General features: G+C 40.4%; 1 protein-coding gene across 1 annotated transcript in view; it reads right to left on the bottom strand.

The window, feature by feature from the left end:
• Positions 1-5,363: 5,363 nt before the first annotated feature.
• Positions 5,364-27,010, bottom strand: part of GPC4 (glypican 4) — a 109,983-nt gene continuing 88,336 nt past the window's right edge. Inside the window, exons 3-9 of the mRNA XM_079124050.1 lie at positions 26,027-26,418; positions 14,703-14,868; positions 9,619-9,749; positions 9,381-9,527; positions 8,352-8,488; positions 7,527-7,702; positions 5,364-7,432 (exon numbers count right to left, since the gene is read on the bottom strand). Of these exons, the coding sequence (XP_078980176.1) occupies positions 7,230-7,432; positions 7,527-7,702; positions 8,352-8,488; positions 9,381-9,527; positions 9,619-9,749; positions 14,703-14,868; positions 26,027-26,418 (1,352 nt within the window). The 3' untranslated portion in view covers positions 5,364-7,229. The remainder of the gene's footprint in view (positions 7,433-7,526; positions 7,703-8,351; positions 8,489-9,380; positions 9,528-9,618; positions 9,750-14,702; positions 14,869-26,026; positions 26,419-27,010) is intronic.

The following is a 27,010-nucleotide window of genomic DNA, read 5'->3' as shown; positions in this document are numbered from 1 at the left end:
TAAAGGGAGCTGAACCCCTTCAGATTGTACAGCATTGAGCACATCATCAAACCCAAGGATGACTCTTTTTTTTAATCCCTTTGTTGATTTAGTTTTTCTATGTGGTGCTGGGGATCAAACTCAGTGCCTCAGGTGTGCTAGGCAAGCACTCTACCACTGAGCCACAACCCCAGCCCCCCAAGGACAACTCTTAATGCACCCTGTGCATCATGCCAGGTTCTGCTCAAGAATCTGCATTAGAACCTGCACACTTGAATTTTTAGTGACCTAGCTTGGTTTTTAAGGGCATCAAATTCTAATCCCATCGTTCACAAGTTTTATACTAGAAAATCCTTCACTTCCGTCTTTTAAACACATATCCTTTCTTCCCCCTCATAATCCACACCCATCCCACTAAGCAAACCCAGACATTTAGCCCCACCTCCCCCCTTTCCCCCTACAATCCCAAAGCACCCAGGGCTTTATCAACTGTGAGGCAACAGGTAACACCCAAAGAACAGGAAGAACTAGTGACAGATCCTGCCTACAAGGAGCTCCAGAGACAATCCCCTTCTCCCTTTTCCATACTCACTGAAATCCTCCCCTTCTAGCTTGAGCCTTGCCTCCCTCAGGAAGTCATGGTGACCATTCCAGTGTGCACTGCCCAGTGTCCTCGACCTGCAGACCAGCTAAGAGCAAGTGCATTCACTGGCAGGTTTCCTGGGAAGCTTTGTCTCTCCAAGGACCTTATGGGCTTCCCAGGGGCAGAGACTCCATCTTACTTACCTTCCTTCTAATACCCCATGCAGAAACCAGGGTAAGACATGTCAGAAATCATAAGACAGCCTTAAATTCCACACATCCTCAGTGCTAGCCAAAGGCTGGCCTCTCTAGACACTTCATCTTGTGTGTGTTTCACTGTGTCAAGGGTATAGGGCCTTCGAAGTCTTTGGTAGGAAATTCATTACAATTCTCCAAAAGGGAACTTGGTGGACAAACTATGCAATGTGGGTGATGCAAGGGTCCATCAGCCCTGGCTTACATGTAGGCCGATGGCTCAAGGAGCACATGAGGCAGTCAGTCATTAATGTCAATGTCTTGACTACCCCTTCAGATGCTGCCTCCCACCCAACCCCACTCAGACTCTGCAGGGATTCTGTGCACCATCACCTGATCACCGTCCACCTACAGGATCTTCGGTTTGCCCAGTCACCTAGCTCAGCACTCTCGGAGTAAGGCAGAACTCCTGTTTATTCAAAATGGATCATTTACTCTTCTAAGGGGCACACAGTCCTGATTCTATAGGTTGGAGATGCATGGACTATTTCTCATTACACACTAATGAGGTGGAGCCCTCTGTTCCTGCTGCTCTTTCTGCTCCTCCCTGGATCCAGTATGAAGGTGGAAGCCTAACACTGGAGTCCACAATCTCCCGAGATCAGATCTTTGCCATTCTGTTTGGCACCTACTGCCTGATGGCAACGCTGGTACCTGTGTTCAGAAAACCGACAAAAGCACCTAGTTTCTTCTCTGGATAGGAAATGGCAAGTTAAATCTCTCCTCCCTAAAACACGGGAATGGTCTTTAGATGTTGTCTTTTCTATTGCGCACTAAAGCCAGCCCAGCAGAAACCTGTTGTTCGACTCCCCAGCTAAGAGTAGTGCCTGTTCCTCTTCTTTTGCCCACTCTCTGACCCAGGTATAGCTTTCAAGATGGGATCTTGTCAAGGGCCCTTTAAGAAGCCCACATTATGTTTCCTGCATCCCACTTACCCTGAGATGAGCCCCAGCTGATTAAGCAGGTATGAATTTTCCCTACATAAACCATGGTATTTTTCTCAGCAGATTGCATTTGCTTAACTATTAAGTGACATGAGCCTTCCCAGCACCGCAGCTGACAGAGCACCCCTGGGACCTTTCACATAGGGTCCAATGAGGTTGTCCTGGAGAGAGTGGACAGGATCACTTGAGTTAACATTGCTTCTTCAAGAACTGACATGCAGATGCCACTTAGGCCCCATGCATGATCAGCCCCATCAGTTTTGAAGTTGACAGAGCAAGGAGCTACTGTGAGGTTAGAAACCCTTTCCATCATCAAGCTGTCCTCTGGTGGCCCTTGACTCCTTCACCTGGCCAGATTCAGGTCAGCCCAGTCAACCTGGGCCTTCCATGGCCACTAATCTGACCCTTCTTTAGGGCCAGGACAGCTGTACAGGTAGCAAACATGACAAGCCTTGTCTCTTTCAAATAATTCAGACAACATCAAATAACTTTGCAAACCTTTTTCTCATCTATAAAATGGAGTGATTCCTACTCTGCAGGGTTGTATGAGATAATCAAAGTGGCCTGGCTGTAGTGCCGGGCACACAGTTCTTCTCAACTCACTTCTCATTCCGGATCTTACAGGTGAACAAACAACAAATAACTCAGAATTCTTTGTTGTTTTCTTTTCACAATAAAATATGTCTAAATGACTGTTTATTGCTGCTGCCAGAGCTTGTTGTGAAGTATTCAGCACAGAAAGAGCAGACTAAAAACCTTTTTCATTCCACTTTAAAAGAGGTAAGAGCAATGGCATGAAGGGCTTTTAAACCCAAATGCACTGAAAGAAGGTTGAGAAAATCAGCCACTGACAATGATTATGTCTTTGTGGACAACCTGGCACCAATATGCCCTGTACAGTGAGTCACCATCAATAGTAGGTTATAGTCAGCAAATCCTAGACAGTGGTAAATCTAAGAAATTCTATTTGGGCTCTGGAATGCATTTTATGTGTGTGTATTTTTTTTCCTGGCAGACTTACCTTCCCAATTATGTTTCCCTTAGGCTATTATTAAAATTAGTCTGCATTCCCTAAGCGAACACCACTGACAGCTAGAGGGAGGCAGCCCATAAGTGACAGGGTTAGGCCTACCTGGGACTGAGTGTCGGAAAATACACATCAAATAAATAAATGTATATTTGGAGGGTGCCTGTGTATTCACACATACACAAAGATGCTTTTTAATACTAACACACACAAAAGAAAGGATTAAGAAAACTATAGAGGAGTGAGGCACGGTGGCACATGCCTGTAATCCCCATGTCTCAGGTGGCTGAGGCAGGAGGATGGTGAGTTCAAAGCCAGCCTCAGCAACTTAGTGAGGCCCTAAGCAACTTAGTGAGACCCTGTCTCTAATAAAAATATTAAAGGGGGGCTGGAGATGTGGCTCAGTAGTTAAGCATCCTTGGGTTCAATCAGCAGTACCAAATAATAATAAAAGTAATTATAATAATAAAATAATAATAATAATAATAATAATAATATGGAGGGACAAGGAAATTGTTACAAAAGGTTTCCCCAGAGACCAGAATCACACACCCTTCTTGGATCATCATACATGTGCCTTTATCTTTATTCTGGAACCATACTAATTATCTTTCATCAGTTTTACCTGGTAGGATTGATGCATGAAGATCTTTTTCTTTCCAACAACCCTGTGCCTTTTTTTTCCAAAATTTCTACCAGGGCTGGGATTGCAGCTCAATGGTAAGGCACTTGCTTAGGATGTGTGAGGCACTGGGTGAATAAAATAAATGTCCACCAAGAACTAAAAAAAATATTCTAAAAAAATTCTACCAGGTAAATGTCAAAAGAAGCCAGGTGCAGTGGGGCCCACCTATAGTTCCAGCTATTTCGGGAGGCTGAGGCAGGAGGACAACTTGAGCCCAGGATTCAAGACTAGCCTGGGCAATATAGAGACCTGCATCTCAAAAAGCAAAATATCAACAGTAGAGTGAGATGTGCATTTAATTCCACAGGTGGACGCTCACATGCTGAGAAAGGGACTTCTACAGATTTTGTGGATCAGTGGTGAACCCAGAAGTTTCTTAAAACATTGATCCTCAAAATTCAGATTTACCTAAAAACTGAACTTGGTCTTTTTTTGTTTTGTTTTTGTTTGGTACTGGGGATTGAACCCAGACATACTTCACCAACTCCCAGGCTTTTTTATTTTTTGAGACAGGGTTTCACTAAGTTGCATAGGCTGGACTAGAATTCCTATTGCCATGTTATCTTTCAGATATTTTTCAAGGGATTTTTTTCAAAAAGATTTTTAGAAGAATTTGGAGTTAAAACGTAGAAAAACCTATATTCTTAAAGTACATCACAGAAAGGAGAGTACCATTTTCCCCACTAAATTCTAAGTTAAAAGAATTTTCTCATTTTGAAAAAGGTAGGATGTTGTATTTTCACATTTGTTTAACAGTGAGATCACACACACACACACAATCTCCTCTAGCACATACTGCTGTTATTACTACCCTTTAGTAATTATGTAAATAGACAAATTCTGCTAACACCAAAGGGGAAGTACAATTTTGTATAGCACCATTGTACACCTACTTTAATTTTGGTTCTGTGATCACAAATGACAATTTTTACTCATGTAAACTGTTAGGTTTCTAACACTGTAAAAGTGCAAGTCAAATTCTTGCAGCTCTTTTTCTTTTATTAAAAAATAATAGGTGTTAGTGCTGGAGCTATAGCTCAGTGGTAGAGAACCCGTCTAGCATGCATGGGCTCTGGGTTCCATCCCCAGTACCACAAAAAGGTGTTAATTACTATTTTAAAAATAAAACATAAATCTAAGAGTCATAAAATGTTTTTTTTCTGAAGGTAAGAGTGGGTGAAGTGTTTGAAAGAAAAATAATTTATAAATGACTTTGTAAAACACAGCCCTTTCACATGCTATTAACTTTGGAAAAGTTAGGTCTTCTCCTAACAAGGCTTTTATTCTACCTCATACTCCAAACTCTTAAGGCTTTAAAACATTCAAATTGCCTTTATTCTTTTTTTTGGGGGGTGAGGGTAAGCCTGCCAGCTGGTTAGAAGCCAAGAGTTATCCAGTCAGACCTGAATGGAAAAATCTATGATTTGTTTATTTCATAGTTCAAGTTCAAAAGCAAGAGACAATTTAAATAATAAAAGGGTAACAGGAAAAAATGCACAGAAAGAAAACAAATCAGTAAGAGTCCAAAAGAACCTTCAAGAATATTTAATTCGGAAAATGTTATTGGTTTAGAGAACTTGACTGAAAGAAAACAGCTGGACAGAGTTCAAGGTTTTAAATTAAAAACAATCTAACAAGGTCTATGGGGATAACTCTTTGAGCCATATTTTGGAGACCAGATTCATTTCTACCAAGTAAAAGTAATAGCAGTCTAAGCTAAAAAGGAAATTCCTCACAACTGAGGTAGTTACTAAGTATCAGCACATTTTCCAAGTTCTCTCAAGGCAGCTTAGCTATTTACAATCTATTTTTCCTCATACATAAATGGAGTGCCTTTTCAATTTTATGTCCTCTGTGATTTCTTAAAAAAAAAACACTTATACACACCAGCCAGAATATGCCTATTTTATTAACATCATGCTTTAATAAATAACTGGCTACTTCTAATAAAATTAAGCCTCTGTTTACAACAGCCCCCAATATTTTATTTTGACCATTCTGCAGAATTTGGTGTAAAAAGTTGAATGAAATGTAGACCCTGAGCTATCAAGTAATTATGTTTCAATATAAAAATAGAGAATTACTCTTACAACTGAAGATTGAACAATAACACAAACGACTTCTCTGTGGGTTTTCGGTTCTGTAGAATTGCTTGGGATCTTAATGGCTGTCTAAAGCAGGAAGAGACTTGCAGAATTTCAGTCTTTCTGAAAGGGAACCCCTTTTAAAGTGATTTGTTACATTCTCATAGTTTTATGAGCTGTCATTTGGTAAGGACACAAGGAAAGGGGTCCTAAGGGGGCAAGGCAGTTGTCAGTCTTTGGCCTGGGACGACAGATAGGGCCTTTGCCAGTTCACCCACATGGCTAAGGGTCACCGCTAAGATGTGATCTTCTTAGCTCTAACTACTCCCACCCCCCCCCCACAAAAATAACATGAAAAAAATCTGGACACCTAGTTCTCCCCTGAGAGGGTTCCTTGGCTGGTATGGTGAGCACACAGCTGCAAACCATGGCAAGTCCATGCTTTACTGATCAGAGGGGGCTGGGCAAGAAAAAAGGCTCAAATCAGACACCTTACACTCTTAAAAAATGGAATCTGGAAACAAATGCAAATACACATGCACAGACAAAATCTTTGCTCGGGTGTTGACAGCCATTCCCTGAGCCCAGGCTGTACCCCAGTTCTGGCTAGCTCCCAGACAACTCCCTTATATAGCTGGGTTTGAAATTTGGATCATTCTGACAAGTGGGGGGACACCAAATGAGACTGTTGGTCACTTACTGCTGCCCTTAGATAAAAAATTAAAGAGTGTCAGTGTGGACATGAAAACGTGCACACAGTGGCTTGCTAACTGCCTGATTTAAAGAAAAATAGACTCCCCCACAAACCCAAGGATGAACGTGTGATGACCGGAACATCCTGAATGCCTTTTACCTTTCAAGGGAGACTACAGCAAGAATCTTTTTTTTTAAGATAGGCTACACTCTAGGTTTAAGAAGGTTCAAGAAACAGAGTGATGCATGGTCTTAACTTAAGCAAATCAACTCAATCAAAATGGGTAGTCTGCAGTCTCTTCCAACCACCTGCTATAAATGAAGAGTAACCTTCTCGTTGTACAGATGCCTGAATACAATCTGACAAGTGGCCCAGAAGCCCACTTGTGCCTTCACATTCTGTCCTAACTTAATAATAACAAAAATCCCCCAAATCACCTCCACTTCTCTCCAGATAAGGCAGCTAAAATAGCAGGGATAAATGGAACTTTTACTGCTTGTTGGGCTTTTTCTTTTAATAAGATAACATGATAAATAAAACCTGCTTCTGTACAGCTATTTAATATTTCAGAAATACGTACGTTACATGCCAAGAAATGACCCTGGTTTTCTTGTAAGAAACAAGGTGAGATTGTAATTGGAAAAAAACCCACAAACAAAATGAGGAAAAAACAAACAAACAAACAATAGAGTGATAAAATCACAAATGCACAACTAACTACAGTTCTGTACCTACACTGTTAGCCACGTTTAACATGATTTTGGAGGAGCAGGAACCAACTTAACATACAAGTCCCTTCTGCCCCCAAAACTGAATGAAAAAACAAAGTCAGCATTTTTTAAACCAGTGGCCACATAGTAAAAACTGTACATTGTTGTCCATTCATTTTCAAAAGCAAAGTCACTAGGATGGTATAAAAGTGATAACTGGTGCCTTCTAACTTTCTGATGGTGAACACTTTTTTCTCAGAGTTTGAGAATTATCTCCATTCTCTCTGCATAAGCAGGAACGAGATGCAGAAGATGAGGAGGAGGTAGAGCTGCGGCCCCGCACGGGCACCAGCACTGTCGGCTTTCTCGCTGCCACTCTTCCCAGCGTGCTCAGTGCCATTGGACTCCAACTCCGAAGGGCACTGCTGATCCTCACACCCGCTTCCACTTCCTTCTCCACTGTTTTCATCGCCTGTGTTTATAAAAAGGAACAGAGATTTCATTCCACTTGTCCTCGTCACAAGGCACGTGAGAACAACGCCGGTTTTAAAACAGCAAAGGCTTACTGATATCGAAGAAGTCCACATCATTCCCATTGTAAGCGTTCTTCATTTTACTAGTCATGACCCGAAGAGCCATAATTTGACGAAGAATCAGCGTGTCTTGTTTGCTGGTGTTAACCTGGACCTCCGGGTTATTGCCCTGGTTGGCTAATCCATTTCCTGTCACCGCAAACAGGTACCTGAAGCGAGAAACCACCCCATTAAGATGATCAGTAAAGCAAAAGATAAGAGACCAGGGAAGATTTCTGCCAGATTCTAGTAGTTACACAGAGCACGATTAAGTGGAAGTTCTTCCTAATGAATTCTAATTTCTCTGTATCCTGTGCATATGTCTTCTTTCTCCAATTTGACCGTGACCTTTTTCCAAAGGTGTCTTCTTTGTGGAGGTTGGTGGGTCACACTAAAGTACCTTCGGAATGGGTACTTATCTAAGTTACAGAGTGTGGCGAGGTGTGGGGGGGAGGGGGAGGGGGCACACAGGCCATCACCAAGAAAGAGACCGAGACCTTCTGACAACTGGTACTTTATGAGGCCAGGCCACTGGGTATTAAATTTCCTTTTTTAAATAATGACACTAATTGGAACAGCCTAACACTAGAATATAACCACTGTCAAACTTTTGACCCAGTACTCTGTAAGTCACTGGGTGCCTTTCCAACACTTGTACTGCAAAGCCCATTTCAAAGAACATCTAGAAAGCTTCCATGCTATTGCTACCTACTGTGAACTGCTTCCTGATGCCTCCACCAAAAACTGGGACGCCCTTCTCGGAAGGTCACCCAGCCACCTAGGAAGAGGGGGCCTGCCATGCGCTCCATGGCGGCTCACCTGCTTTTGCCTTTCCCATTCCAGCAGTCGTCCTCATTGCCGTTTCCTGCAGCCATCCTCTCATCATTGCAAACATTGGTAGGGAGAGAGGACCAGAACTTCTTGGCTTGTTTCAGTTTCTCCTTGACATCGGTAACCTAATCAGGAACATTAAAAAAGACCTCTGGAAAACCATACGAATCTCCCTACAGATGTGCCTTTTGATTTTCCTAAGTATCTCTGAGTGATAGGCAATTCATTTTCCACTGTAGTCAGAAGGAAAATACACAGATCGAATTCAGAGGTTTAAGTACAGAATCACACAAAGGAATTGATTTTTGAAATGCAAACTCTGAAAGAGTTGCCTAGAGCCACTGTCTACTCTACCTCCTGACTTCTCTCTGAGGCCCACCATGGCCTGTGCTCTGTAGATACAACAAGAATGCACAGTCTCTTCGCCCACGGATTGTATAGTCATGGTCAAGCTACTGTATTATCCACTCTGGGAAACTTGCCTGCTAGTGCTTTTCCTCCCCACCCACCACTATCTCCTCAGGCTCTCCACTGTGTGTTCCCTCCTTCTACTATGTTAACACTCTCTTACATTTTTATAGCACATTGCTCTGTATAAAGCAATTCTCCTATATTCTACTACTCTTTTCCCACCGTAGCATTTACCATATATCACCTTATGTTAGGAAGCCTGGTCCATCTGCCTCTCTCCCTTTGTTGGAGCCTCTTGAGTAAAAAGGACTTTTCTTATTCCTCTGAGCCTCCCTGTGTGTAGCCTAGTGATAGGCACATAGTAGATGCTCAGTAAATAAATACACAGTGAAACTAAAGGGAAGTTTTGAGATGAGACTTATTGCATCCCATTCCCTTGACTGTATAGGAACTTTCTGAGCTAGAAAATACCATCGTCATACAATTTGCTTGAAAAGTTACACCTGAAAGACCCCTGTTTGTAAGCCTTCCAAATAAAAATTCATTTTGAGCAAATGTTCTCAGTTCTTTGTCATTAAACATGGCCATTCCTGCCAAAGCACTCACCAGTCGGTCCAAACTAGTGCCAGCAGCTGTGGTTGGGCGTTCCTCGGGATGATATGGTCTGAAGCGAGCACTGAAGGCACTTTCAGAGATGGAACGAGAGATTCGTCCAGCTGGGAGTGGCTTGGGGGGTCCACATCCCTGGAAAACCTGCACGGGAGTAGGAGTGGTCACATTGGGAAGTCACACGGAAGTACTGGGGAACCTCCAGCTCTCCTTCTCAGTATCCTGCCTTCATTACCTTCTGAGACACCTGCACACTATTCTCCTGCATGTTCATTATAGCATCAGAAATCTTCACATCGATGGGATCCATGACCGACTCAATGTTGAAAGGACCCTCCAGTCTTTCTGCCACCATCAGCATGGCATCTAGTTAAGAGATGTGGGGAACAGCCAGGATAAAAAGTAAATCATTAGTTCAGCCTTGGGTGATACATCTGATAATATTCCTGCCTGTGTTTCTTGCATGGGGTTGGTGGGGAGGCACTCATCATGATTAATTCTTGCTTTTACATCTATTTCTACACCCAACTGTGTTTAGTCATTAAGTATCACTAGCTCCCTAAAGTGTTGAACGGCCAGATGAATGCTATGTTCTACAGCAAGGGAACCCAATCCAATCAGGAATCTTCCATTATTCTGATTATTCATTCCTTCAAGTGTCAGCAGCTGTCCCATAAGGCTCTGAGCTAGCACCCAGTTGACAAACCTAAGGCCTGAGGCAGAATGACATGCCACTTCTCCCAGAGACTTCCCTAGGATCTTTTCATTTCAGGTACCTTATATGAGAGATGAAAATGAAAATCAGTTAAAATCCTGGTGGTACCAATTCTTTTCTTTCATTTTTTTAAATGAAACCTTTCAGACCCTTGAATACATAGTTGGAAAAATAAAAATGAAAGTGTTCTAGGCATTCTAACAAATTTTCAAATAATGAAATTTTGAATGATGCAATTTTTGTGTTAAGATAAATTTCCTTTTTCAAATAAGGGCCTCAATTTATTTTACAGTAAAATATGTACCTCTTTTTTATTCAAGTGAAAAGACAACACAAGAGACAGTGCACAAAAATTGTGTGCTCATAATGTATATCTCCAATTACTTACAAGTCACTTTTAAGTTTTGGAACCGTCTAACATATTCTAGGAAACATTAAAATCCCTCGAATAAATTAACTGTACTTGTTTCCTTGCCATATGTGTTTGTTGGGATTAAGAGGACTAGTGTTACTGCTGATACCCATTTGGGCAAAATTAGAAGAACATGGAAATGAAACCCCCAAAAGAGAAAAAGGACACTTCATTAATGACAAGTAGCGGACTTTTAAACTAGATTTTCCCCTTTGACACTCTGGTGCTGAATGCATGGCAAGAAAAATAATGTTAGACCCCCATGATCCCCTGCCTTCATGTACTCCAAGGTCAACTACTAGAAAGAAGGGCTACTTTCCAAAAGATTGTGTGTCCTTCTCCACTGCAGCCTCAGCTGAGCTTCTTCTTGAGCTTTCTAGTGGAAAGGAGTTTAAGCATCAGCACACCGATGAACCCGAATTTGGTCATCAACCTTTCACCTTTCACCTAGATCAAATGCTACACAGCATTTTAAAGTGTGAGCTCATTTCTCTAAACTACAATTCTGATGTCACAAACAACAAATAAATTTCCATGAAATGCATTTTTTAAAAAGTAATAACAAATGAAGTTTCAAATGGCATTGTGGTAAGCGCCAATAAAGTGACGCTTCTAACCTCAAAGTAAAGGCTGACAGCATGAATATACCATTGTGCTAGAGGAGAGAAAAATGCTTTTGATGTACGAGCAAAAAGGAGACTTTTGTAAACAAGTGGAGCACAACTGAAATGTGTTCATCATTGTCAAACATCAGGGCTGCCACGTACAGAAAGCACATTCTTTCATAAGCCAAGAAGAAATCGCTGGCTCCAAATAAAAATATTATGAATAGACAGATAATAAACATCCAAAATGCAGAGGTTTAAACAAGAAAAAACAGGGCACTTGGTAACCACTTGTTCCCCTAGTGGCGAGAAAAGGCCAGATCACTAATGTGTTTGTGAAAGACTGAAAGGAAACATAAACCCCAATTCTTCTGGCTGTTTGGTGTCTTTGTAAACTCTGAGCCTGCCGGCCATACACAAGGGCCTGGGAATGGAGAGTGAAGCCGAGCCTTTGTTGGGGCCGGTGCCATGGCGTCGTGTGTTGCGTGGCTGAAGAATGCGACTCAGGACGCGTTCTGCCTGCACCCCACAGCCCGGGAGCCAAAGCTGCCGCTAACCCCTGCGGGAAGTCACGATTGGCTATCAATCGACTCTTCCGTAACAGCAACCAGCCCTTATAAGAAGCCCCAAGAGAAATTCAAAGACATTTAGCTTGGTGTTTTGGTTTTCTTCTGGTTGATATAAGCCACAGGTCTCTTATTTGTGGGATATCCAACGGGCTCCTGCCTCCTGCCAGGAACTGGCTGGTGTCCCTGCCAGCAACCCCGATACTAAATTCCCACTGGCAGCAACATGTGACACTAATAGTGTTGTCTATGAGTCCAATGAATGTAACGCAGCTCCAGTACCTGATGGAGAACAAGCTGCACCCAAGAGTGATCTGTGATTCTCTACAAATGGATTGTTTGTTGTTGCAGGTTGGCGGGGGCAGGCATTTGGTTTATTTTTCAAACTGAAGGTTTCAGGTGAGTTCAAGGTGTTTCAACTATTTGGATCCATCCTGATAAAGACTGCCAAGACCTTCACATTTACTACAGAGTCACAGTTCATGGCAATATGCAGATGCAATTGGGAGGACAGAGCAGGCATGGCAGTGAGGAGGCGGACTTGGAAAATCCTTCCTTAGTCTTCTAAAGGGTCTAGTCCAACTGCAGGGTTGTGGTGCTCAGCATACTGGCATTGAGTTGCTGCCACCCCCCCACACTCTGCCCTGCAACAAAGCATCCCCTTCTCACTAGGGAAAACAATTCCTTTTGCATTGTGCTGCCAATAATCAGAAACCCACATCTTCAGCCTCCTGACCTGACTGGAAGAACAAAAGGCAGTTTCCCGACTTAACTCCAAGATCTGATTTAAAGAAGGGGTGAAAAAAGCCCTTGACCATTCATTAACTGCAGTCATTTAAAGGGGAAAGAAAGATTCCTTGCAGGGGCGGGGGAAGGAAGAAGAAGACAAGGAAAAAGAGAATTTACAGCAGAGGCATGTAAATTGGGACTGAATCCTACAACCTCAGAGCAGATTAATTAAACCCTTGTTAAAAATTAATGAAAAAGCATTAGAGATTAATAATGTCTATTATTCTTGGCCTTTTATATCAGCTTATTAGAAATAAAGACTAGTATGCCCATTAAAAATGAAGTTTAAATACAATTACATGCCTCATCCCTCCAAAATGTACCATTTGAAATGACTGGGGAAAACTGATTCAGAAATTCCATCCATTTCCACTTGGGTTTAATTGTACTTCTTCAAGATAACACATGTGCTTTTTAAAATACACTACAATAACATCAGCAACTTAAGGCCTCCTTGTTTTAGAGTAACTGGCTGAAAACATTAATTACGAAGCCAGAATATGGTTCTGATTTGATATGGATTTGTGAACTCTTAGAAAAATATTCAGAAGAATTTGTATTTTAATACAAGGATATGAGGATTTTTGTGACAGCTGTGGCTGGACATGACAGAATAATAGAACAGTATGAGGGAAATTCCCCTCTGTACCCCATAGCAGATGTATGTGTGTGTGTGTGTGTGTGTGTGTGTGTGTATATATATATGAAATTAGCAAAGCTGGGTCACTATTGACATACAGCAGTTTGTACTGTATGGCAAATTCTACTCCTTTTCCCAAAGAAACAGATGATTATAGGGAAAAGTGGAAAGGCTTACCAACTTTCTCTTTAAACCCAGTTTAGCAAAAGTGAACTAAAAACCTGACATTTTGGTGTGGGGATAGGGTGGGATGGGCTGTGCTGGTGTGTGGAGGGGGGCAGCAACTTTACATCTGGAACTGCCATGGGCTATTATTTTCATGAGAAATATCTTGAAGCAACAATTTCTCCCCTGGCTTCATTCTGGGCGTGATGTGCCATTTGTTCCCGTGTGTATTTGCTGGTCTTATGCTTTCCCTTTCATGGGATTCTGCTTTTCTGTGTGTAGAAGATTTTTTTTTTCAGGTCTTGCAGCTTTGAGCTATTTAGGCTACAATTGTGCTGAAGTGCTTAATATTCACATCTTTTTTTTTCCTGTGTCACTGTTCTCAAGAATCTGTTGGAGCCAATTTATTGATGCACTTTCAAACAGAGTTAATATGGTAATTAGCTCTCATGCAGACTAAAAAGCTTTCCCCAACCGTAACCCCCCAAACCAAAAAAAAAAAAAAAAAAAAAAAGCCAGTAAACTGCACACATGTTCCCATGAGGACAAATAACTAAAAAGTAGGTGCCTATAAGACAATCAAATTCTGCAATTATGCAAATGTGACCTGGGTGGAAAATGAGTTTGTTTTTGTGAGGTGTTAGTATGTGTGGAAGGTCCCACTAACATGCAGCACTAGGAGTTTCAGCACTTTCACTGATGTTTCAGGGCTAACAGGCAATAAGTAGGCATCAAGGTAGTTGATGGCTGGCTATTTCAATTGTGCTTATTTTGTCTTTCCCATCAAATCATAATTAGCCATTTCAGGAATTGGCCACTATTGAATGCTGTCTGGGTTCTCAGTAACGGTTTCCCAGGTGGAAAGTGTATGCAGGAACACTGGTTTCTTAAATTGTCCGGGCAAAAGTCCTTCCATTCTCACCAGAGCAGTCTACTATGGCTAAATTCCCTATAGAAACAAAACCTTTACATTTTCAGAATCATAATTCTCTTGATCCAAAGAACAAATGAGCATTGGGCAAATTTTAGGAGATTTGTTTGCAGTGTGACAGACAGACCATTTGAAAAGCCACTTTTGCAGCTCTGAGAGGGCTGTATACCATCATTTACATAGATACAAACCTATGATAAATAACTAAAACTCATCTTTAGGCAGAAAATACAAAAAAAGCACTTTCATTAAAAATTGGTAGTCACTGTATCTAATGTCTTGAAAAATGCCACCAAATGGCTCAAGGGAACTTTTATTTGAAGTATGATTTTTATTATCCTCAACATACTGAGCACAGCATGGTCAGGAATCTGGCAAACCCTTAAATAGCTAACACTAAAATGAATAGAAATTTCACAGCTGGCAATTACAACATTCTTCATGGCCAGAAGTGGAGCCATTTCCAGCAACACAAATACACTGATCACTCGCTCACCTATGAAATTGTTCCACTCGATATCAAGATCCCCTTGGTTAGCCAAACAGCCTCTCATGATGTTTGAGCAGTAGTTGTAACATGGTTTCACAGTCACGAGACCCTGGCAGTGGGAGCAGTAGATCATCTTCAACAGGGCGTGGGTACACTGTGCTGTGGGGTTTACCTAATGTGCAAGAAGAAAGTCAGTAGAGGGGTGGGTTAAAATAGTCATAGAAATTGCAAGTCTAGCCAAGTGACATTGAAGTCTCGGCCATGAATTTCATTTACGGATATGATCACAATTAGCAGGCCTAGACTGCCTCCAATGAAGTGAATGAGATTGAGATCAGACAAATGGAAGATCTGTGCTGAAAAGTGGAAGAGGGAGGTGGGGAACATCACACCACCTTCAGCAACCAAGCTGCATGTTATCTCCCACTCCATAAATGACCAGTCCCCCCTAATCCCCTCCTTCCTGTTTCCCAATTTCTCATACACACACACTCTCCATACTCATTTTCAATTACTCAATTACTTCAAAGTTCTTTTATAAATAATCTTCCAGGATCAGCCATGAGACACAGTCATGGAGGTGACCTTCTATGGCCACTACGATCATTGCTGGTCTTTGCCAGAGTGGAACACAGGCACATCTTTACAAACACATTGACTCTAAGACCACCCTTTAAACTTTGACCCCATAAGTAAGACTGATTGAAAAGGGTACAATGTGTGTACTATTTTATGTCAAACACTGTGCAGAAGGCAAAGGTAATGTATTCTACAAGGCAGATTGTGAGTAACTTTAAACTTGGGAGTATGTGAAGGCCTTCCAGGGTTGGGAGCAACAAAGCATGAAGTGCTCAGGGAACAGCTGACAGATGAAGTAAGGCTTCTGTTAAATTTTGAAGAAGGGGTTGGATTTAAGTGGAGAAGAAGCAAAGGGAGATCTTTTCAGATGGGGACAACAAAATGAATGAAAGCCATTAGAGAGTGCACTGGGCATATCGTGGAATTTCAGAACAGGGTTGAGAAATTTGGGGAAGTAATGTTGAATGCAAAGTATATGTGGCCAGAATTCAGAGGGGCCTGAACATCAGGCAGAAACTGAAACACCATATGGCAGCACACAGGGCTACTCAAAGTTTGTCAAGGAGGGATGCAGCATGGATGAAAACAGTAGTGAAGTCAGAATGTCCTAGCCACTCTGCAGAGAAATGGGACCTGGTCCCAACTTTCTCACTGTAGAAGCTGAAATTGTCTTGGGCACAGAAGATCCCATCCCATTCCCACTTGTTTCCATCAATGCTTAGAAAGGATCATGGCTAGGAATCCCAGGCTGGCAGCTGACTGAAAGTTCCTGCCTTAGCCTTTCTGTCCCTCTCTCCTGCCTGTCAGAGATTACTGCATTCTTCCCTATTCATATCAACCAGTTTTGCAAAGTCTTTTAGAAGCAGATACCACCTCAGGGAACAGATGCGGGGATACAGGATAACTGACAATGTACTTCACTTACTCTGCTGTGTTACTTTGGATACCTCTTATCAACAGTGCCCTTAGGAACAGGAACAAGGGATTAGTACTGTCAGGAGAAAAACTTAACATTGTCAGGTTCCTATCTGGTACACACACATCGCGCACACACACACACACACACACACCCCTCCCACATCCCAAATAGAACTCTAGCCTAAAAAAAGGAAATACATAAAACAACAAAATGGTAATTATATACACTAAGGTCAACATTCTCTACAAAGAATTTGGACTTTCCCATAGTTTTTATTTTTTTTTGGGGGGGGGGGTGGGCAGTAGCAGGGATTGAACTCAGGGTCACAACAACTGAGGCATATCCCTAGTCCTATTTTGTATTTTATTTACAGACAGGGTCTCACTGAGTTGCCTAGTGCCTCACTTTTGCTGAGGCTGGCTTTGAACTCGCAATCCTCCTGCCTCAGCCTCCCAAGCCGCTGGGATTACAGGCATGTACCACCAAGCCTGGCTGGACTTTTCCATAGTTTTAACCAGTCCTAAATGTTTTCCTAGGAATTAAATTAGTTCTTTTAGCTATGTATTAATGTACAGTAAAATGGTGGCTAACCAATACCCTGGAGGAATGACCCTCTGGATAAACAGATTTTCTGGATAGGTAAAAGTTCATGCCTTTAAAGTCACAGATTGTTAGGACTTTGATACTTGTCCACCTCTCATTTTACAGATGAGCAAACAGGCCTCAAGAAGGGAGCTGGCCAGAGAATCACAGGATCACAGGCAGAGGCCTTAAACATCACTGTATGCTCTGCTCACATTTAAAAGATAAGAAAACTGAAGCCAAAGACTTGCTGACAGTCACCCTGCTACATTTGATTCCAGTACTGCATCTTATCAAACTTTTGTGACAAAAAGATTTCCCAGATGTATCACATTTCCCTGCCTTCTTAAACAGAAGATAGGAAACTCTATTCTTAGGCATTGGTTATTTTCCTATTTTAGCTGGGGTCCACATTGGTGACTCTGTTAAATGGCTGGATCTTAAGAGAAGTGAAGAGTCGTATAGATGACTATGAAAAATCATGCAATGGCACTTGGCATTGTTGACTGTAATGCTTAAGAGCAGACAATACCCTGGTAAGAAGAAATGTAAAGAGCTAAGTGTCAACAAATAGTTACAGAGCACTACTCTGTGCCAGCGATTATTCTGCAATGTATCTGTGTTAGGTAGTAAGGCAAGTGAGAACTTCTGTGTTGAGATATGAAATCTGTTCTACAAAACACAAAGTACCATGGGCCTTTAGGAAAGGAGCAAAAATTTTAAACTCAAGGGAGTCATATTTGAGAAACATTTTGTTTTCAAACAAGTCCTTTTTCCATTCCTCTTGTTTTCTGGCATGGGGAGTAGGAGGTAAGCAACTCTAGAAAGTAATGCAGTGTATTCAGTTACAAGTTACATCATATATGCAGTAGATATCGCAGTGCCCTCCACTCTAACAGACTGATGAAGGTTTCAGTTTGAAAATCAGAAGGAAAGTGAAATGATATAGTAGAGTTTTATTAAAGGAAGATTATGAAGCTGGGTTTGGTGGAATTTTCCCATTTCATTCATTGTGGGGATGGATAATGGTGATGGAACCTGGAGTACTTAACCACTGAGCCACATCCCCAGCCCTTTTTATTTTTTCTTTAGAGACAAGGTCTCACTAAGTTGCTTAGGGCCTCACTAAGCTGCTGAGACTGGCCTCGAAATTGAGATCCTCCTGCCTCAGCCTCCCAAGCTGCTGAGATTACAGGTGAGTGCCATTCCATCTGGCTCCATTTCATTCTTTGATTTTGTACTGACTCATGTTCTACTTGTCATTTGTTGTGTAACTACTAAGAAAGATCACAAGGAACTTGGCTATAATATGCTGTGGGAACACCAAATAATACCAGAACTGAAAAGAGAAATGGAGAAGTTATAAGAAAACTGGGATGCGAAAGAACACATAAACTACGAAAGTTAGAGAAAATCAGTCTTTTGTCTCAGAACCACTAATCAGACCACCATGCGTGAAGGGAATTCAGGACCCGGGAAGCAAATCCCATGTGTGGAATGAAGTCTGAATATACAGGGAATGCTCCTACCCCTAACACTGGGGATTGAACCCAGGGGTGCTTAACCACTAAACCACATTCCCAGCTCTTTTTATTTTTTTTAAATTTGAAGACAGGGTCTTGCTTAGTTGCTGAGGCCTCAAACGTGTCATCTTCATCATGCCTTAGCCTCCTGAGTAGCTAGGATTATACCACACTTGGCCAAAGAGAAGACATAATTTTTTTTTAATTTCTACATTTTATTAGTGTATTATAATTATGCCTAATAGTGGGGTTCACTCAGATTCATACATGCACAGAATTTGCTCCATTTCATTCCCCAGTAAGGAGGATTTGAAAACAGTCATGAAGTCAGGTACAGTAGTGTCTGCCTGTAAGACCAGTGATTCAGAAAACTGGAAAAGGAGGATGAAAAATTCAAAGCCAGCCTCAGCAACTTAGTGAGGCCCTGTTTCAAAAAACATAAAAGTAAAAAATAAAAAGGGTTGGAGATGTGGCTGAGTGGTGGAGCACACCTCAGTTCAATTCCCAGTACCAATCAAATCAATGCAAAGAAAAACCAGTCAGAAGACCTAAAGAAAAGGAGTCTTGTGAGGCCTCATCCCCTCAGAAGGAGGGTCAATAATGCCAGCACTTCAGGACGTGGAGCCCCACCCTCACTGACCTGACCATGCTCACGATGCTCAGAGTGTCAAGGGCTAGTTCTACCTCCTGACTGTGTGTCTGCCCAGTGGGTAAACCAAATGGCTGCCTCTCTTTTGGATTCTTCAATGGCTTCTTAGTAAGAAGCAATGTAGGTTATAAAACAACCACAGATGTGCCAACCACCATAGAGAAGAAAGAGCCAGATAATGGGATATGGTATTATAATTTAAATTACCTTGGAATTTCTGGCAAATATCCAAGGCTTCTTGATCCAGGGATGGCTCTTGCTGTCACATACTGATATACCACATACTGCTGGGTATTCCTACATAGGTTCTCAGTGGTCTCTCCACACTCCCAGGGACATATGTTTCACCCATAAGCAAATACAACCCATGTGGACCAAGTCATACTTTGCTCTATGGCTTTATTCATTTTGAATAGAAATTCAAGTTCATTCTCATTCTATTCCCTGGTAACCATCAAAATCAATTACTTCCTTTGGGTCCCTCAAAATTTATTTACTGAAGTAGATTTACTTTGGAAGACCAACGGCCAAGTAGTAGATGATGCCACATAGGGATTAACAAAATGGTAACTATACTCCAAGGTATCCTTTGATCCAAAATTATGCATTTATCCTGGATGGCATGGCATGCCACTTAAAACATGCAATTTGGTTGTTACTTTGGGGCATGGTTCTTTTTTAAAAAATATTCCTTTAGTTGTTGATGGACCTCTATTTTATTTATTTATATGTGGTGCTGAGAATCAAACCCAGTGCCTCACACATGCTAGGCAAGTGCTCTAACACTGAGCCACAACCCCAGCCCTGGGGTATGGCTCTTAACTAACATTTGATGTGCTTTTCTTTTATTTAGAAGGGTCCACTGAGTCCACATGTCAATGACTTTCAGAATCCTTAAGGCTGGGGATTATGACTGCCTTTTACAAAAGCCATGTTTTTTAGACTTCTCTTAGAGATTTAATAGTTATTTCTCAAAATCGTATGAAGAAAGAACCAGAAAAGAAGAACTTTATACTCTTGTCCTGCCCCATTTTCAACAAAAAGAATGGCCTAATGCTCTCAGAGAGAAAATGCTTATATGGCTTTCCTAGTTTTGTGGCTATGAGGCTCTTGATGCCAAGATTCAAGAGAAAAAATGTGTTTTCTGAGAGTTACTACTGATAGTTTTTTGGGATTTTATTGATTTATAGGGTACCATTATACAGTACTTAGTATGTGTCATGTTCTTTTATTAGGACCTCACATGTATTAATATATCTAAGCCTCAAAAAAATATCATGAGGCATTTATCATCTCATTTCAAAATGAATCAGAGGAAGGCTTAATGAAATTGAAGGACTCATATGAGGTCTTCCAGTAAATGGCGGAGCCATGATTAAAACCAAGGAGTTTGGTTTCAGAGCATGTGTCCTTAACCTTCTTGAGTTGTGTCAAGTTTTATTTTTTTTAATTTATTTATTTTTTGCTTCTGTAGAGCTAAGGACTGAAATTAGGATCTCACATGCACCAGAGAAAAACTCTATCACTGACTTACACACCCTCAGGCCCCTTGATGTGTGCCTAAAATGGCTTTTTTTGAGTGTAGACTGTAGGAAGCTTGAGGGCAACACTTGGGTTTGGTCCCTCTCCACAGCTCCCAGACCTAGTATAGTATTTCCACACACAGTGACCACTTAGTTATGGGGCTGGATGCTTTCTAGTGATAATTTGTAGTTTTCAGAGTTTACTGATCAAATGAACAGTTTTTATGTTAGAGGGCAATTTAGGATATACCTGCTCTACATGGAGCAATACTCACTAGACATTTGGATGAGAGGACAAATTGTTTAATAAAATAATAATGACTTACTAAGTCCCAGTGCTATGTCTTTAGAGCTGCTCAATGTTCTATAGGGTGAGGGAAAATATTCAATTATGGTGTGTTACTAACCAGCCCCTGCTCACAAAGAACTCAAAGGCTCAAGAAAACACTGCAGGACGTGGACAGAAAACAGCTCCCTTGAACAAAACAAACTGGAAAACAATTCATATTTTACCAAAGTTTTAAAATTTTGAATGAACGGCAGCTAAGTATAGCAGAGATTATCAATTCCTACTAAAATGCAGGACCTCATTTACATAACAAAAAGGTTTCACATTATTTATGTTAAAATGAGAAAGTTTGTTTACTTTTGGAAGGAGGTCTGATAGAAAGGGTATGTCATTTGGACTGAAGAGTTCTACATTAACCCAAACATCAAAATCCATTTGAGTTATTGACCCATAATGACAAAATGCTGAAACTCAATTTCCACTTGTTATAGATCCCTTCAAATCTGACCAAGGCCTTTCTAAATGTTAAGGTAATTCCAGGAGGTGACTTAGAATCTGAGATTTTCGGAGCGAGTCTATGTTCCATGGTAAAAGTCAGCGGGGGAAGAATTCTCATTTTCTTTTTAACTTAGTAAGACTTTTTAAAATAATCATTGTGGGCTGGGGATGTAGCTCAGTGATAGAATGTTTAGTTACAATGCATGAAGCCCTGTGTTCCATGCTTAGTATATCAAAACACAAGACAAACAAACCACACCTCCTTTCTGCCTTCCTAATGATATACATTTAACATGACATCTGCATGCCATATCTGCTAAAAAAAAAGCCTTTGCAGAAAAGTTTCCTTCTCTGCAGAGACTTTTAACATAGATTGAGCTTTTCAACCAAATAACCTGCATTTTCCAAACACCACATTAAAAACTACTGCAAGCAGCATGCAAAGAGAAAAATGTTGGAGCAGAACTGTTCATGCAGCCTGGATTTCATTTCAGTAATTCAGAACGAGCCTTAAGCCACATTACACAGCGATGGCAGTCAACATGCTGCACTCAAGTTAGAAACACATTTCCTTTTAGTTTATTCCAGCTCCTAACATACATTCGTTGCAGTAATTTTATTTTTTTTGTACAGCCAATAGTACCAAACAAACAGAAAAGGTCTAGATTTTATCTGTTGCTTGGTAACATAAGTACTCAATATAAGTAACAGGAAATATTTCCCAAAATTATGGTAAGAAAAAGAGATAGGGAACCCACACTTGTCGTGGGATGTGATGAGTTTATTCCACAATTTCCCAGCTAGTTTTTTTTTTAAATATCTTTATTTGTTTTCATGTGGTGCTGAGGATCGAACCCAGTGCCTTGCATGTGTGAGGCAAGTGCTCTACCACTGAACTACAGCCCCAGCCCTCCCAGCTAGTTTTGAATTCAATGTGCACACACACACACACACACACCAAGAAAGGAGGATGAGCAGTTCCTATTTATCTGATAATAGAATGTTGAAAACAAACAAAATATATGGATCAAAAGAGGATTCATTCAGGAACATTTGTGTGCATGTTGTAGATGGAATTGAAGATGCATGAATACCTGAAAGTGCGCCTAATTTTTGTCTGAAATGATTTGACACAGTTATAACCTATGTGTTGAAGCATCAAAGCATTATCACATTGTCCCCCTAGGTCTCCATTTTTGTTTTGAGCATGTGCAATCTCAATTTATTAATCTCTGACACCTCCTACACACCTACCATTCCTAACCCCATTGTAGTTTGAATCCTACCTAGTCTTTAAGACTGTAAGCAACATTAAGGGTTGAATATATGTCTGCATTTGGTTTCTTAAAAAGTTTTTTAAACTGACTGATTTTTTTTAAGTTTACATTTATAATGATTTTGAGAAATGGCAAAAGAATCTGTTTAGTATTCTTGTAGGTGTTGGGGCATTGCGAATAGAAAGAAATGATGAGAGAGTGAAGCACTGTTTTCAAAGCAGGACAGTCATTTAGACATCTCAATGGTAAGGCGCAAATTTCTAATTATAGCCCCTGTAGTTTGGGGTGGGAGTGTAGATATAGTCCCATTATGTCAGTGTTAATTGAAACCATGAGAATGCAACTCTCTTTGGCATAGGAGCTATTAATTTTCATGGTGCATGTAACCACTTGTGCATTTCTGAAAGACCACAACAGACTTCACCCTTCCAGGCAAAACTGCTGCTATAAGCAGGTAAATAAGAAATGTATCATGAACCATGACAAATAAAGATGGAATAAGTAATACAAATACGTGCAGCACTAGGGTATTCTTGAACCATCTGCTACTAATTAAGAGGACTTTTCTGAAGTTTGAACGGAAAGCTCAATGGAGCGCGTTGAAATCACTGGATGTTTGGGTCCAGAAAACTGAAGCAAGGCAAGTCTATTTCAACTAAGCAGTGACTTTCTCTTGAAGTAAGTTAAGCCTGATTGTTTTAAAGGCCTTTCAATGATTTGATTATGATCAAATCATTGCTCAGTTTAAAACTGCAACCTTTTTGTTGCAGAAGTAAACTATAAGAGTAGGGCATGCATGTATAAACAGAAAGTGGGAACATCTCTGAGTTAAGTATGTAATCAGTAGCCCCAAGACCAGGATGCTTGCCATATCTGACTTTAAAGACCTCTTTGTAGATAAGTGAGAAAGGTGGGTCTCTTCAATTAGCAAACATATTCCCTACTCTGAAAGGTCTTTATCAGCTCAAGACAATTAATTTTATTGGGCACCAAAGAAGGTATGTTTATTTCTTGGGTTGCTCTAGTTGCACATGGAACTTGCTGGTAGGCAGGGATTGGCAGGAGTGGGAGTCCCTATATATGAAAAAATAAAATTGCTTCTGGGCCCAAACTGGTAGAAGATTTTGATTATAAATTAATCAATCACATTGATTTTTTTTTCAACATTTTCAATAGGTTTTAAAAACCAGGTCATTCATTGTCTTCCTCATGTCAATATACCTTAAATTCTGTTTAACTGGTAGTCATATTCCAACAATTCATGTAGTATTTTCTCAAGTGTGCAAGTATGCTTGGCATGTTTCTACACACAATCCACAGATGATATATTTTGATACAATTCTTGCTTATGTACCTTTAGAAACTGATGTGATGCCTATGTGTCTTATTATTGTGCAATTTAGATAACATAAACCAACTTAGTTGAAGGATTTGATTTCAAGTCCATCCTTAAGTTCAGAAGCAGCTCAATGGTGAAACCAAAACAGTATTTTTCTAAAAAGTTTCTGATTACAAGTACAATGCATAAAGTAGTCAAAAAACATTATTTCTAACCTTACTGCCTTTTCAGCTTAGGGAAAAAAACAGGGAATTGTTGAAAAATGGCAAACATAAATAACTCTGATCTAGATTAACCACACACTATTTTAGGAACCCTGACATAAGTGTCTCCAAGATTAATAATGACTGTTGGGGTTGGCAGAAATTCAGGAATCAAATTATTCCTTTACCTATAACAATAATCCCCTTACCCTGACCCCAGCCTCATATATCCCCACAGATACTTGAAATTTACAATAAAAAATATCAGAAGGAAAATGAGTGAACCAAAACATAGTGCGAAGAATTACTCTCTGACAGTTGATGGCCTGGAGATGAGATTAAAAAAAAACAAACAAAAAAAAAAAAACAACAACATTGAAATGCAAACAATTAACTAATCCTTATTATCACCCAATTCTAAGGTGGAAAATCCTATCAGCACCTAGTTCTCATAACATACTGTGCTTTAGAATCATTTTCTTCATTCTTCAATAAAAGCTTCCTCTTTAACTAGGGTGACTGTACATCCTGGGCAGTCCTTATTGCTTATTAACAAACAGTGACGCCTGTTGCCTACTTAAAGTTGCTAATAATAAGCACTTCCTGGTTTAGACAATACATTATATGGGTATGTTAACTGTATATGAAAACTCTGATAGAGTCAGGTGGCTATTTTAGTGTTTGTAATCCTGTCAGTTATTCTGTTGACCAGTCCTTAAAACAACCAAGTGGTCTAAGCAGAGGCTGCTATCCTTGTGTAAACAGGCTCTTTAGCACTGACCTAAACTTTGACTTTTCCTTTGAGGGCCTAAAGGTAACACTAAGATCAGTCTTGCAAAGATAACTTTGCCCCAGTATATCTGTTTCTTCCCTGGTGTTGGGGTCATGGAAGTGGAGTGATGGAATGGCCTTGAAAAACTTTTCAGTGATAGAGGGCTTGCCTAGCATGTGCAAGACCTTGGGTTCCATCCCTGCACCACACGCGCGCGCACACACACACACACACACACATGCACACACACACACACACACACCATTACCACTACCACCACCAACAACAACAACAAGCTTCACTGGGAAGGAAAGGGGGAAGGAGCAGCAGAATCTTTTGCCCTTCGAAATCTTGCTCAAAACCCTACTGCATAAAAGCAAAGAAAACAAAGCTTCTCTGGTGAAAGTAGGAGGTAAAGGCAAAGATGCACAGTTTCACCCACTAAAAGACAGAAGATTCCTTCACCCTTTTGGAAGCCCAGGAAGTACCTTCCAAGCTGACTTGAAGGAACATAGTCTGAAAAGATACTGGTCTAGTCTAATTCACTAAATTTACATTTGAGGAATCAGGTTCATTCCATCATCCTGCTTACAACTGCCAATTGTATTTCCTGTAATGTTAATCCTGTACATAATGTCTGGTCAATAGCTGTGGAGCCCATATTAATTGTCATGGGAAGCTCTGTCTTCCAAAGGGCTCTGAGTATAACTTGTAATAAGGAAGCATGTGCTCATGGGTTATAAATTACTTTCTAGAATGTAACTCATAGCCTTCAACATAGTCACTCAAAACAACCAAATGTGGAACCTGTGTGCATGTTTCTTTTCCAAGATGGGGAGTAGAATAAGAACTAAAGACTACAAAGGTTATTAAGCTCATTTTTAAAATTTAGAATTCCAGAGCAAATACATATCCTACTTCTAAGAATGGTTGCTCAGGAAACCATAGAAAAGAATAATAGTGATATATGAAGATGTTCATCATGGTATAGTTTAGCAACTCTAAAAAGTACATGTACAAGGACAAAGTGTGAGAGAAGAGGAGACAAGAGACAAAGAGAGAAGACTGACTTTTTGAGCCAAAGGAGTTCTAGTGATTCATTTTTGCACCTTTCCCAAACTTGCTTTTAGAATGAAACAAAATAAAAACACACACACAGAATGCGAACAGCACTTACCACAGAGACTTTGCTCACTACATCTCTGGCAACTGATAAGCCTTGAGCAAAAGTACGGGCCGCTACAAATGCACGAGTAACCTGTAGCTTCAATTTCCGAGGGACGTCTCCAAAGGGCTTGAGTTGCTCAGTATACTTGCTCACACATTCCAGATACTCATCTGTGAAGTGGTACTGGGAGTTCACCAGGCGGAACATCCGCTCAAGAAGGCGAGCCCAGAAGTCATTAAGCATTTCTTCCAGGTTCACATTTCCCACCACATAGTAGTGCTTCAACTCCTTGAAGAGATCTTTAAATACCTCTGAATTTTGCATGTATAAGCGGCCATATGTCTTCACAAACATATCATTCAGGGATTTCTCTGCATTTTCAAGTAGTTCTTTGAAGAATTCTAAAAGCAAAACAAAAAAAAAGTGAAAGAAGCAAAAAAGATTTTTTAGTAATTAAATAATGAAGTGCTTTGCAGATAAATTTGAAAACTGGAAAGAATGAAGAAATTAAATTGGAAAACAAGTTTGCATACAGAGCAAATGTCTTCTGGGAATCTGTCATCTCAAATCATTTGTCAATGAAAGGAAAACCTCTGTCACAAAGTCACACATGTATCTCTTTTAAGAAATGGGAAAAAATGAAATTTTAAACCAACAACTGCTCAAGAGTCAGTATAACATATACACATTCTCTCTCCTTCTGAATGAAAACCTGGACAAAAACAAACAAATGTCTAAAATATCAGATTTTCAATAACTTTTGATTGCATGAATCTAACCCCAAAGTGAATCACACCCCCTAATTGTAACCTAAGACCCGGATGGACATTCTCAAAAGTTGTTTTACTTGGGTGTCAGGCTTTTTCTTTTCTTCTCCTTAAGTATCTATGTAGTGGAAAATTCTTGAAGCCAAGAAACACTATGAAATAGCCATAGAAGCATGCACAGAAATTTTCTGAAAGTAAGTTCTTGGGTTCTCTGTGATATTAATAT

This window comes from Sciurus vulgaris (assembly GCF_902686455.1).
Source record: "Sciurus vulgaris genome assembly, chromosome: X".
Lineage (NCBI taxonomy): Eukaryota > Metazoa > Chordata > Mammalia > Rodentia > Sciuridae > Sciurus > Sciurus vulgaris.
Note: the sequence above shows the minus strand (reverse complement) of the source record. Positions and strands in the feature narration are given on the sequence as shown.